The following is a 13,233-nucleotide window of genomic DNA, read 5'->3' on the forward strand; positions in this document are numbered from 1 at the left end:
GACCCACGACACCCCCGAACCCTGGGCCCACCCCCGAAATCGTGGGCTATCTTCAAATTGTTTACTTTTCATCACTTTTTTGGCTAAAGAAGAATGAACATTGCGTACCGAATTGGGGAAAGTGTCGACTGAATGGGATAAAAGTCATATTTTAGAAAATTAGCTTGACCAAACCACCTTGCGGCTGTTTGTCCACATAGATCTCCAAAAAATACGTAAATTCAAAAAAAAAATCGCTTCAAACGGACATTCGAGCATAAAGTTATGAAGGTTTAAAATTTCTCCAATTTACAGTTGGTTTTTTAATTTCTATCTCCTTTCACTCCCTATTTTTTGTTGACCATTTTATCTTACTTAATTTGTATTTATATGAAACAGATTTCCATATGTCGATTACAAATTATTAATAATACGCATTTTGGCCGAGTCAATTTTCTAAAAAAATAGCTTTTATCTCATTCAATCGACACTTTTCCCTAATTCGATATGCAATTTTCATTCTTCTTTACCACAAAAAGTGATGAAAGATAATCGATTTGAAGATCAAAATCGCATGATAAGACGGGTGTGAATATCAATTTCAATATTTAAAATTCAATTTTTGAAAATGAGGTAGAGAGAACAAGTTTAAAATATAAATTTAAATTTAAAATATAAATTAACACAAGAGGTAAGAATAACACAAAAGACCCACTTGGTGTGTGGGTCTTGCTTTTGACTCTAGAAACTTGTTATGTGTCACAACTATAACGGTTCAAATCTAGGTGGATCCATTGAGGTAATTTATTGGCGAATTTTCTTTTTTAGATTTTGTTAAAAAATTAAAATAGAAAAGGATGAATGCAAGTTTACAGACATAAGGGGTTAAAATGCATAATAAAATAAATTAGTTGGGTTGCAAAAGCCACTTTTTACTAATTTTAGGACTCGTTTGGTTGGAGAACACATAATCTCGGAATAACTTAGTCGCCCCTCAATCTTTCGCCATATCCACCCTCAATGTTTTGTGATTTTATCTCAACTAAATGCGGAGCAAATTCATCTTAAAATTAATTTCAAAGATTAGTTATCTGTTTATTCCTTCGTACCAACTTTTACCAAACGGGCCCTAAAAGGAAGAGATAATATACACACACCGTCCATCATACAAATTAACGTGTCCAAAAACCCAAACGACGCCGTAAATTTCTAGGGTTAAGGCCGTAGACGGTGGTGATTTTTGTGATTTCTAGGGTTTAGGCCGTGCAAAGACGACGACAGAGGAAAATGAAGCCCGTAGTAGGAACGGTTGTTTCAAATAAGATGCAGAAATCGGTTGTTGTAGCAGTGGACAGATTGTTCCACAACAAAGTTTACAATCGATATGTTAAAAGGACATCCAAATTCATGGCGCATGATGAAAAAGACGAGTGCAATATCGGTGATCGGGTATCTAATACCTCTCTCTCTATATATATATGTGTGTGTGTAATTGTGTGTGATTGTGTGTGTACCTGTGTGTGTAATTATGTGTGATTGTGTGTCTGATTGTGTGTGTAATTGTGTGTGTGATTGCGAGCTCATTTTAATATTGAGTTCGAAATAGTTGTTTCTTTTGATGCAAAAGTGGGTTGGGTGAGAATCATGAGGTATCGAGTTCAAATTCGAGGAGATAGAAATACTACGTGATTTCTTATGTGTAGTGTTAGTGGTAAAAAAAATCGTTTTTTTATTCGTGTTTTGCTGATTACGTTATTTTTGATATTTGATTATTGAGCTTTGTTAATTATGAGCTTGTCAACTTGCAATTGACTTCAAAGTAGTTGTATCTTTCAATGCAAAATGGAAATGAGAATATCCGGGATAAAGTGGGAGTGACTTCTGTGATGGACAAAATGAAGGAAATGATATGCACATATGAATGGCCCAATGAGGAATTGTATATAGGTCAACTATAGTGAGTTTTAGGAAAGGTAGGTAGAGTAAGACGAAGAAGAAGTGGGGGGACAAGATTAGACAGGACGTGATGGATGAAGAAGAAGTGGCGGGACGAGATTAGATAGGACGTGATGTATCTCCAGCTTACCGAGGACATACCTTAGATAGAGCTTATGGAGGTCATAGATATTAGGATAGAAGATTAGTAGGTAGTTAGAGAGTTATCTCGCTTTCCAAGGGATAGACTTGGTAGTAGTTTGGTACACCATACCTATTTTCCCGTTCATACTAATAGTAGCGACATTGTTTCTGTTGCTTTCCGTCGTCTCATGTGCTGCATACCTTGACCAGTTGTAGAGATTCCTTTGTGGGCAGTGGAATTAGGTGAAATGATATTCATTTGTGGGTAGTTGAATTTGGTGAAAAATCGTTTCTTCTCCACTTTGCTGATGATATTGTTTCGATCTTTAATTATCTGAGCATATTTTAACTATGAGCTCTTAAACAAACAATTGACTTCTAAATAGTTGTTTCATTCAATGCAAACTAAAAAACACCTAATAATATTTACCCTGACTGCCTGACATATACTCATTGTAAGATTCATTTCAATTCTTAGTTGGCCATTTTATTTTTGTATCTTCTTTTCTTGTGATCTGTTTGTGGGTGCATGAAGTTGGTGGAAAGGTCTTTTTTAGTGGAATGTTGCTGATGATGTTATATTGGTCTATTATTGTTGTAGCATCCTAAATTATAAGCTTGTAGACTCACGATGACACTCCAAAATAATTGTTGATTTCAATGGAGAACAAAGAAGCACCTAAAGTTGCATTTCTAGACCCATTGTGTACCTTCGTTTTTGTCCAAATGCTTTGTTGGCGATGCGTTCCTATCTTTTTGTGCTTGTAATGTGTTTGTTGGTACAGGAAGTGTTTTTGTCCAATTGAGTCATTCTGTACCTTCATTTTTGTCCAAGTGGGTCCTCATTTTCAGTTGAAAAATTTGTTAACGATGTTATTTCACACACCCAAGGGTGTTAGTTGGTGGTCAATCGAGTGGGTTGTGAACCATGAGGTCCTAGGTTCAAATTCCAGCAGAAGCAAAAACTGTCAAGTGATTTCTTCCCATCAGTCCAACCCGTGGTGGATAGAGATACTCGGTACCTAAGCTGATGGGAGGCAGCAGGTCCCTGTAAAATTAGTCGAAGTGCAGTTAGATTAGCCTAGACACCGCAGTTATCAAAAAGAGGATTTCTATGATGGACCACAATTAATTTGGGACTGTGTTGTAGGTTGATTGATGTGTTATTTTGATGAAATTTCTAATTATATTACAGCTTGAATTATACAAGACAAGAGAAAAGGGTACACTTTTAATCATGAGTTTGAGGAAGAAGGGGAGTGGTGGGAAGGAATCCCTGTACACATTTTTAGTTCATGGAAAGATGTGCAGATTCAATTATATTTTAAGTATAGATGATGATGATGATGTGTGTGTGTATATATATATATGCTTCATGTGATTAAAGGTTCTTTTGCGGTGGGTGCAACACTTATATCTGAATCTATTCTTCATGATTCTTTACTATAATCCTTTAATGACATTGCAGTAGAATTTTGAATTATGCCCTTTGTCTATACTGGCATTTTCTCTGATCGTCATTCTGCTGACTTCCAGCTTGCTTATTTTTGATCTATCTATCTCAATTGTATACACTCACCAATGTAGCTAGATTTGGTGTAGTCCCTGAACAAGATATTGAGTTCTGGATTAAATTCCCTTTTCAGGTTAAGTTGGATCATTCAAGACCACTAAGCAAGCGTAAGCACTGGGTTGTTGCTGAAATCTTAAAAAGAGCAAGAATTTATGTGCCTCCAGAACGAACAGCCACTGCGACATTCAACAAGACTGAAGCTCCTTCCCCTAATGCTAGTTAGAGCTGAAAGAGAAATAGTTCAACAAGACTCAGAACTTTTTGCTCATTTCTAAACTTTTTGATGTTTCTGGTCTGCTTCTGAGAAACAAGTAGTACACATGTCAACTGCTGTTTCGGGAGATTGAATACCGGTGTCTATTGATCAATACACCCGAACAACCAAACTAGGAGTTAGTGAAAGGCTCTAAGGCAATAAGAACTCATAATATTTACATGTCCTGCAATTGCCTTATGTCTTTTTCCATTGGATTGAATCTAAACTCGCACCACATTATGTTTCTGGTTCTGCTTTCATTATCAGACATGAATGTCATTTCATTTTTTTGTTGTGAATTCGTCTTCTTGTGCATCTTGATAACTCTTTAAAGTGTTCAACTTGCTTATGTTTAGAGGGATGATCAAACAATTGAATGTAATGAAAGCCATCTTTGTTATGCCATGCATCTTTTCCAGAATCTTGTTATTTGATTTTGTTTGCCTATACATGGAGGATGACTTGAACTCTATGATTAACTTGTCCACCAACTAACCCCAATTCTAGATCTACAATCAAACCTCTTTATAACCGTGCCCGCTGCTATAGCAAGGTATTGAAATAAACAATAATATAATATGAACATCGAAGCGTTAAGAAAACTTGGTCAAATCTCTTTTCACAGCAAATGGAACATACAATATGTTTCTTTTTGATAACAAATGGAAATGACTCCAGCCTTTTCTTTTCATATAAATAGCAGAACAAACACAAGCTAACAGCCTGATGATATTACAACTCTCTGAACAGCTGATACTGTAAACCCTTTTTTCACAAGGTATAACTACATAGGAACTTAATCAAATGCCAAAAATATTCTGCTGCTACGTCAATGAACCATGTCACGAAACAAAGTTTCTTCTGTATCTGATTTGAACTGATAACCTTCAGTAGTCAGGTGCCAGAAGCAGTCCTAGTAAACATATCTGTCTGGGGGTGCTTCTTCTGGAATCTGAAAAAAAAAAAAGTTTTTTAAAAGCACGAATGGTAGATGACTTCCATATGTTACAAAGATTGTTGCGTAAATGCTTGACACTAGCACTGAATCAAATATATAGGTGGACATACTGCCAAAATTGGCTAATATGATACTCTCTTCGATCATACAGAACCACGTGAGCATAATCCCATTGAGACATTTTCGAGGAATGCTACTTGTACTTTTATATTTAGTGTTAGATATGTATTGAAAAGAGGCGATTAGACAGGAAATGTCACATCTTCAGCTTATCGAGGACATGACCTTAGATAGGAGGGTGTGGTGGTCGACGATTAGGGTAGAATGTTAGTAGCCTGTGGAGTGTTGTCTTGATTTTTCACGAATTTGGGCTTAGTGGTATCTGTCGTTGTATTATCCTTATTCTTTAAGTGTTTTGCTTTTGATTTCTATCATCATCTGTTGTTTATTGTGTTACGGTTATCACACTATTTTGTTGTTGTTACTGTTTCCTTATTAGTTGTCGTGTTTTCTTCACTATCGTTTTTCCTTTTTTTAATTTGTTGTACTCTGAGCCGAGGGTCCTCCGGAAACCACCTCTCTACCTTCACAAGGTAAGGGTAAGATATGCATACACTCTCCTCCTTTGGGTCCCTTTGTCCCCACCCCCCCCTCCCCTCCCCCCCCCCCCCCCCCAAATCAAGGAAAATATTTAAAGCATACCTCCCCAATTTTCCATTCCTTTGTCCAAATACTGTTATCCCCGCTGAAGTCCGGTGTTGATGTAGCACTCCTGCAAAACAAGGGCATAAGAAAGAACAACCAAAAGGACCTCATCAGAAAGTTACCATTTCAAACTTCAGTAGAAAAATGAAGAGACCAAAATATTGATGATTTAATTCTCCATAGTCTAAATAATAGTTATAGCAAGTTAAGTAACTACCGCAGGAACTTACGTCAAGTTGATACTGAGAGGGGATGCCGTAACAGAAGGAAGTTGTCCACCAGAGGGGTTAGGAAAATGGGGTGAGGTCGTTGAGGTGGAAAACGGGTTCCTCCCAGAACTTCCTACAGTATTGCTGAGAGCAAAAGGATTTTGAGATGACTGGGTAGCGACTTGAGTTCCGAACCCAAGGGAACCTGCAAACAAAGTCGAGCTAAATAAAACACATACTCAAGAACTGACAATAGTCACAATACTCGAAAACCTTGTCAAATCACCTGCTGCTGATGGATTCCCAAAAGAAAAAGGATTCGCCGCAGACGAATTCGATGTCTTAAAAGAGTTGCCAAGGGGGCTAGGTTGCCCAAATGCACTAGGTGGAGTTGATGCCCTGTTATTTTTAAAAAATGAGGTCAGAAGTCCGTAAAAGTGAAAACTCTATCGAATGCAGATTTATGGTTACTACATGCGTAAAAAGGGAAGCCCGGTGCACTAAAGCTACCGCTATGCGCGGTGTCCGGGGAAGGGCCCCACCACAAGGGTGTATTATACACAGCCTTACCTTGCATTTCTACCAGGCTGTTTCCAAGACTTGAACCCGTGACCTCATGGTCACATGGCAGCAACTTTACCAGTTACTCCAAGGCCCCTTCAGGTTACTACATGCGCAAGAAACATAATCTTTTTTATTGTTTTGCATTTCTTAGTAGCTTCTCAACTCTTGGATCTGTTTCTAGTATTCACAGAATCAACTTGGTACTACCAACGACGGTTAAAGAATTTCGGTGTTGGATGTTGTATGAAAAAGGAACTGACGAGATTATCTTTGTATGTTGGACGGTCTGCAAGTAAAGAACCAGCGGTATTTTGAAGAAAATGCTGTAGCTATCTACATAGTGAAATATAAATGTCTTAGTTTATTGGCCCATGCATATGAAGAAATCTCTATGATAGATTTTATCAGCTCGTTACTAATTGATTTTGGTTTAGCTATCAATAAAATTTGCTTATCAAAGAAGCCAAAAACTCGTATACATGCACTTATGTAGGTTTTTATGCACCAGTACTAACCCTGTATTCAGTATGGCTCCCAACTGACTAAAACTCGAGGCTGAAGGTGGAAAATTGCTTTGACCGCTAAACGATGCATTTGGTGTGGCACCAGGAAAAGGACTTTGAGCATTCGACGAGGCACTTGGTGTGGCACCAGAAAAAGGACTTTGAGCATTAGGAGCAGAAGTCGATGGAGATGCATAAGGATTTCGCAGTAGATTTTCAAATTCAGCTACTTTAGAATTAACCATGCTCCTCTCTCTCTCAACCTGCAATAACACAAGGACAGAAAAAGTTGTTAGAACTTAGAAGCAAAATCACAAGATAATCTTAGTCGATGATACATGATAGAGTTTAACGATAAGTTGCAAATCATCTAAAGCTCTCTGCTTCACTTAGAAGTCTTCCTTTCCGATAAGATAAGAATTCTTTGCTTGAATTCTGAGAGCAAATTTCGTTTATGTATATATTCAGATAACGAAAACAATTTTCAATTGCATTAACCAGTATCAGCCAAGAAGGTGGTGTTCTTACAATATATGTCAAGCTCTGTCCACGTTTCGCATCGTCATATGCTGCTGCTCGCAGCTCTTCATAGCTAACATCACCGGTAATATCACACGGACCACTGCATACAAAAGAAATTGCAACTTCTGATCAATCTCTATGATCTGCCAGTTCATGAAACAGGCAATGTACATAAAATTGGAATATGAGCCCACCAGATACGTCTACCGATTCATGAAACAGGCAATATACATAGAATAAAAATTTGCTTCCACTCAAAGTACGAGGCAAGCTGATTTAGCTAAGTGCATGAAATAAAGAAAAGATCTAAAACATACTTTTTACGATGACCATAGCAGGTGAGCAACCACAATGGCTTCTCATTATTAAAATCTTCCACAATCTGCCGTCTGCATGACTCAGGATCTGTGCAGCTTCACATGTAGAAGAACCAAACCATTAGTTCCACTTAAATCATACAGCTAAACGCAAAGCAGAAAGGATTATGCCAGAGAGCACTCACGTGTGATTAGGTGCTACAGGCTGATTGTCAGGTTGCCGCGATGAAGAACTGTTGGTACTTGCAGAACGAGTCCACTTGTTTTCAAAAGGCTAAAAATGAAAAAAAAAAAAAAGAAAAGAAAAAGTTATTATGCATCATGTAGCATGCCGATAAGCCGGATGACGCAATCCTAGGAGAGTTTACTGCTAGGTCACCTAGAGTTTTACAGTATCATGAGACCTATCCATTCATGTTAATTCTTCACAGCACCTAGAAAACTCGATAGAATCAAACCTACACACTCATGCAAAAGTTCATAACCATAGTTTTATTACACAAATATATCGTTGATCTAATATAGGAATAATACTGAAAGTTCCAAGAACCATACCTAGATATTGACTCACCAGTAAACTGTTGCTGATGACAACAGTATGTAATCTACTAAATTTCTTACTTCCGATATCTTGTTTTGAGGCATAAAGATAAAGAATGGCGTGAGTTCTAGTATCCAGGATTAAAATATCTTGAGAAGCACTATCCGTTAAAATGTATTAGCAGGTAAATTTCAGAATATAGAGCGAAGACTCCTCAAAATGGCAACGTGAAAGTATAGTATTTATGTTAAATAAATAAATACTAAAATAATCTGCACCAATTAGCAATAATTAGATATTAATGACTAAAGTACCTTGTATTGATTCTGTTTAGGCCCGAAATCGTTGAACCCTCTTGGCTGGGAGTTGTTCTGAACACCAAAACCAAAAGGGTTGGACTTTGTCTGCTGCACATTAGTACTCTGAAAATTACTGGATTGGCTGCCGAACCCGAATGGATTTTGTTTCGGTTGTTGTTGGGCAGCATGAAGAAATTTACAACGTTCACCATATTGACAGCTGGATGAAAAAGACAACGATCAGATCCTGTTTTTCATACTTTCCGTAAGGAAATACAAATAGTACTTTCTATGTTTTAAGTTAAAAGACATCATTTTTACTTTCTAAGACATCGCAAACACCACCTTTGTAAGTTCTAAGATGGAATATCGTACCAATTATTCGATCTTAGGTCAATATTACGTAAAGAGAAAAATGCAACCCCCCACCTCCCCCAAGTACACTTCCCAACCTAGCTCTATATATCCCGATATTAGAAAAACAAAAAGGTTCAAAAAGGGATCTCTCGTCCCACTTCCATTTATGTTTTGGTAGGTCCCTGTCATCCTGCACTAATGTAAATAAAGAGGCATAATTGACATTTGTCCTTGATATTGTGGTAAGTCTTTTAAGCCTTCCCCAGAAAGATCGATTTCAGCTATTTTCAAGTTTGTCTACCGGTAGTATCATTGGAAATAACGTTACAAGTAACATAATCTTAGTAATAGGGGCACCAAGTAGTTCACTGTAGACACCGTAGCTCCAGTTCCAAGAATTACACCAGCAATCAAATAAATACTACTATACCTCTAGCAAGCAGTCACACCCTTAGACGATGGAGCTCATGACTTAACTATGATCTTTCAGCCATTACCATAAAGATTGAGTACAACAATCAATCAACCAACTTCCATCAATCCTAAACTACTAGTCAGCTATACACAACAACAATACCCAGTATAATCCCACGATTGGAGTCTGGGGAGGATAGAGCGTACGCAAACCTCACTCCTAAATTCTTCACCCCAACCCATCACCAGTCCAATACAAATGTTCAAAGAAACTATTTTTATCCTCTAAATTCGTTCTCAATTAATCACCACCTCACCCCAATACAATGTTCATAGAAACTATTTCTATCCTCTAAAATTCACTCTCGATTTTACCCCCACCCCACCAACCCAATACAATGTTCAAAGAAACTATTTTTATCCTCTAAATTTTACCCCCAACCACAAACCCAATACAACGTTCAAAAAAGCTATTCTTGTCCTGTAAATTCAACCCCCCCCCCCCCCACACACACACAGAGACACACAACCATCAACTGAATACAATGTTCAAAGAACCTAACTTTATCCTCTAAATTCATCCCCCCCACCCCCCCAACACACACAGAAGAAGCTATTACCTGTCACCTCCCACCAGCAATATCTATTCTTACTCAACTCTACACCATTATCAATACAATGTTCAAAGAAACTAAATTCTACATTCCCTCCCCCCCCCCCCCCCCCCCCCAAAAAAAAAAACAACCCCAACACCACCGCCCCAATACAATGTTCAAAGAAACTAACTTTATCCTCTAAATTCATTCTCAATTCATCCGCACCCCCACCCCATCCCATCCCAACCCCCAATACAATGTTCAAAGAAGCTATTTTTACCTCTTTTTCTTTTAACAATTAATCTTAATATCCGAGCTAACTTACACGCACCTTGACTAATTCTACGAGATACCTGCCACCTCCCACCAAGCAACATCTATTTTTACTCAATAACACTTTTATCAATAAATAAAAACGAATTAGGAAATCAAGAAAACAAATAAAAATAGAATCTTGACATGAAAGTTTTCAAAGGGTTAATCAAAATCACTATGAATTATATGCATAATAAACAATATGTAAATTGTAAATTAAACCCAAATTTATTTCTTTTATTTTTGTTACCTGCCACGCATAAAATTCCTGCAGAGTTCTTTTCTTGGAGGCATAGCGTTAAAACTACTTTCTTCACTTCTCAAGTAACTAACAAGGTGTAATAAATAATAGAGAGAATTTGTGGAATGACCAGCAAAATTGTCTTATTGGGCAAAATTTTGGTTATATATTTATATTTATAGAAAATAAAAGCGGGGGGCCGGGAGAGGGGGGGGGGGGGCATGGGCCTTTAAAGTATTTTGATAAATTAATAAAAATAGTCAAATCATTCAAAATTCAAAATAACTTATAAATAGAGGGATAATTTGCTTAGATATGAAGCACAAGAACAAACAAAAAATTGAAAATTTGGTGATATCCAATTAGGAGTCGAGAGTTAAAGAAATTCTTCTTTGTTTATATTTTTTTCTATTTTATCTTTAGCATTAATTATTTATTCTTCAAATCATTTTTCAGACATACTAATTTAGGCATTTCATATCGTAAAATTGTCATGTTAATAATTATTTTTATTCAATTAGTATGTCATATTAAAAATTACAAATAAAAGTAATAGAAGGATTATATATAATATAATATTTTATTTTATTCATCTCTTAATAGATTAGACATAATGTTTAAGTAAATATGAATGATATTTAAATTTTGTTGTCTTAAATTAAAAATATTATTAGGGTACAAATGCTCTTTCAATTTGTAATCTTAAATGAATCGCTTTAGAGAGTTTATCAGCAGACTAAATAAAAAATTATTATTTTCAAGCTTGTATACGAAAGAAGAATTAAAAACGGGATTCATGAGCTCGTTATTTAGCTTAAATTGGTGAAATACAAAATTATTCAACAAGTTAAATAAAAAGTCATTTTAAAAAGAAACATCATTCAAGTTAATATCACAAACCTCAGTTAACCAAAGGTCTCGATTTGAGTTTTGAATATGAAAAAATTTCGAGTAAGAAGCATATTCTCTGAATAGACCTGATGCACTAGAAATCCAGAATAATCAGAATCCAATATAAATATTAAGCACGAAATTTTAAAAAAAAGGAGTAATACATAAATTATAATAAAATTACAATTGAAAATTACAAATGAAGAAAATAAAGAAATATCTTCTTCTTCAGTTGAGGTGCGAATATCACGCTCTCTTTAAAGAGATTCAAGCTCACTGCAGCAAATTATTTCACGGATCCAACTACGGACAAAACACCACACTTTTTCCTAAAATTTGGTTGTGGTATGGTATATGGTTCATGATTAATGAGAAAAAGAGCACAGGTTGGTGCTGCACGTCATCAAGAAAGGCTAGGAAAGCAGAAAAATATAATGTTCTTAATCAAAAATAGTGAAGACTAAGGCCGTTTTCTCCTTTTCGCAGTCAAGCTGAATGGCATATACATCACATATCCTGGATCAAGTAAAAATTTTGGGGTTCTAACAAGCTACTGCTACATCCATTTCATTAGAAATTGATGATCTTTTAACAATACTTTCTAAAGAATGGCTCGTTCAAGTTGCTGAACAACAAAATTTGATTTTAGAAAAAACACCATCATTATAAAAATGTACATACGATAGAAAAATTACGTCAATTCATTGAAATATGGTATGCTACAAGTGAATATTTGCCAAAAGAAATTCATGAATGCATCATAATGCTACATAATGTTCCCTAACAATGCATAATAATATTAAAAATAATAATATTAAAAGCTAAAACAACATCAGTAGATGTTTAAATTTAACTGTGTAGAGTTTAACAAGTAGACACATGTATTTTATTTGGCATAATATATTTAGGACGTCATGTAGCAAATGAATTGGTCACGTATGATACTACATAATATGTATGTGTCTGCTTGTTCAACTTTATATAAATTTAAGTGTCTACTTGTGCATACTCAAAACAAATTAGTATAAATAACATAAATACCAACCCTTTTGAAAGTAATTATACTTTCTCCCTCTTTTTTAATTACTTTACTCTCTCTCCCTATTAATATACATAACATAGCCGACATAAATTTAACATTCTGTCTATATGTTGGGATTTTTATAATATGTTTAGAGAGTTGGGATTTTTTATAATATTAGAAACAAAAATTATGTATTTGTATAATTTTTGCAAATTAAAAGGCACAAGTAAAAACTGAAGCTAAGTTAAAATACACATGTATATATTATACCAAAAAAAAAAAAAGCAGCATATTCTCTTAATAGACCTTATGCACTAAGCAATTGAGTAATCAGAAATCAATGCAAATATCAAATATACCAAATTAGGCCAAACTTATTAAATTATTAGGCCAAAATGTGCCCACAAAAGACACCACAAAAAATTTTGGGGAGTAACATTAAATTATTAGGCCATAATGTGTGCCCACAAAAGACTTCACCAAATTATGTTGGATAAACAACATAAATTCCGATAGTGTGAAATTTAATATAAATTTTTTTGATATTTTGCATAAATATTGAAAGTCTCGATTTTGGATCTATCGAGATACATAATTAGCTTTCAATACTTTTTTTTTCTAATTTTGGGTCCATCGAGATACATAATTAACTTCCTATACATTCAATGAAATACATAATTAGCCGTGACTTTTGTAATTATTTTTCAAGTGTGGAAGTTTGTATAAATACGATAAACTAAAGTGTATGCTAATGTTATTTTTTAACCATCCAGTACACCCTTGAATTATGACAAAAATTGCTACGATAGACTCTAATTTCATAGAGGTCCTATTACCCCTTGAAGTCAATTTTAGTATATTTTTGTGACCCATTTATACTGACGTGACAC

General features: G+C 35.5%; 2 protein-coding genes across 2 annotated transcripts; one reads left to right on the top strand and one right to left on the bottom strand.

Moving 5' to 3' along the window:
- Positions 1-883: 883 nt before the first annotated feature.
- On the top strand, positions 884-4,186 carry LOC107840755 (30S ribosomal protein S17). Its single transcript, XM_016684654.2, has 2 exons — positions 884-1,428; positions 3,705-4,186. The coding sequence occupies exons 1-2, from the start codon at positions 1,267-1,269 to the stop codon at positions 3,852-3,854; spliced, it is 312 nt and encodes a 103-aa protein (XP_016540140.2). The 5' UTR covers positions 884-1,266; the 3' UTR covers positions 3,855-4,186.
- Positions 4,187-4,480: 294 nt separating this feature from the next.
- On the bottom strand, positions 4,481-10,626 carry LOC107840754 (zinc finger CCCH domain-containing protein 16). The gene is made up of 10 exons (XM_016684653.2): positions 10,438-10,626; positions 8,521-8,725; positions 7,851-7,939; positions 7,666-7,761; positions 7,355-7,448; positions 6,839-7,089; positions 6,046-6,158; positions 5,781-5,964; positions 5,548-5,617; positions 4,481-4,839 (listed from the first exon to the last, which is right to left on the bottom strand). Exons 1-10 carry the CDS (start codon positions 10,479-10,481, stop codon positions 4,801-4,803), a joined length of 1,185 nt encoding a protein of 394 aa, XP_016540139.1. The 5' UTR covers positions 10,482-10,626; the 3' UTR covers positions 4,481-4,800.
- Between the last annotated feature and the right edge of the window lie 2,607 nt (positions 10,627-13,233).

Source organism: Capsicum annuum, chromosome 9, assembly GCF_002878395.1.
Source record: "Capsicum annuum cultivar UCD-10X-F1 chromosome 9, UCD10Xv1.1, whole genome shotgun sequence".
Classification (NCBI taxonomy): domain Eukaryota; kingdom Viridiplantae; phylum Streptophyta; class Magnoliopsida; order Solanales; family Solanaceae; genus Capsicum; species Capsicum annuum.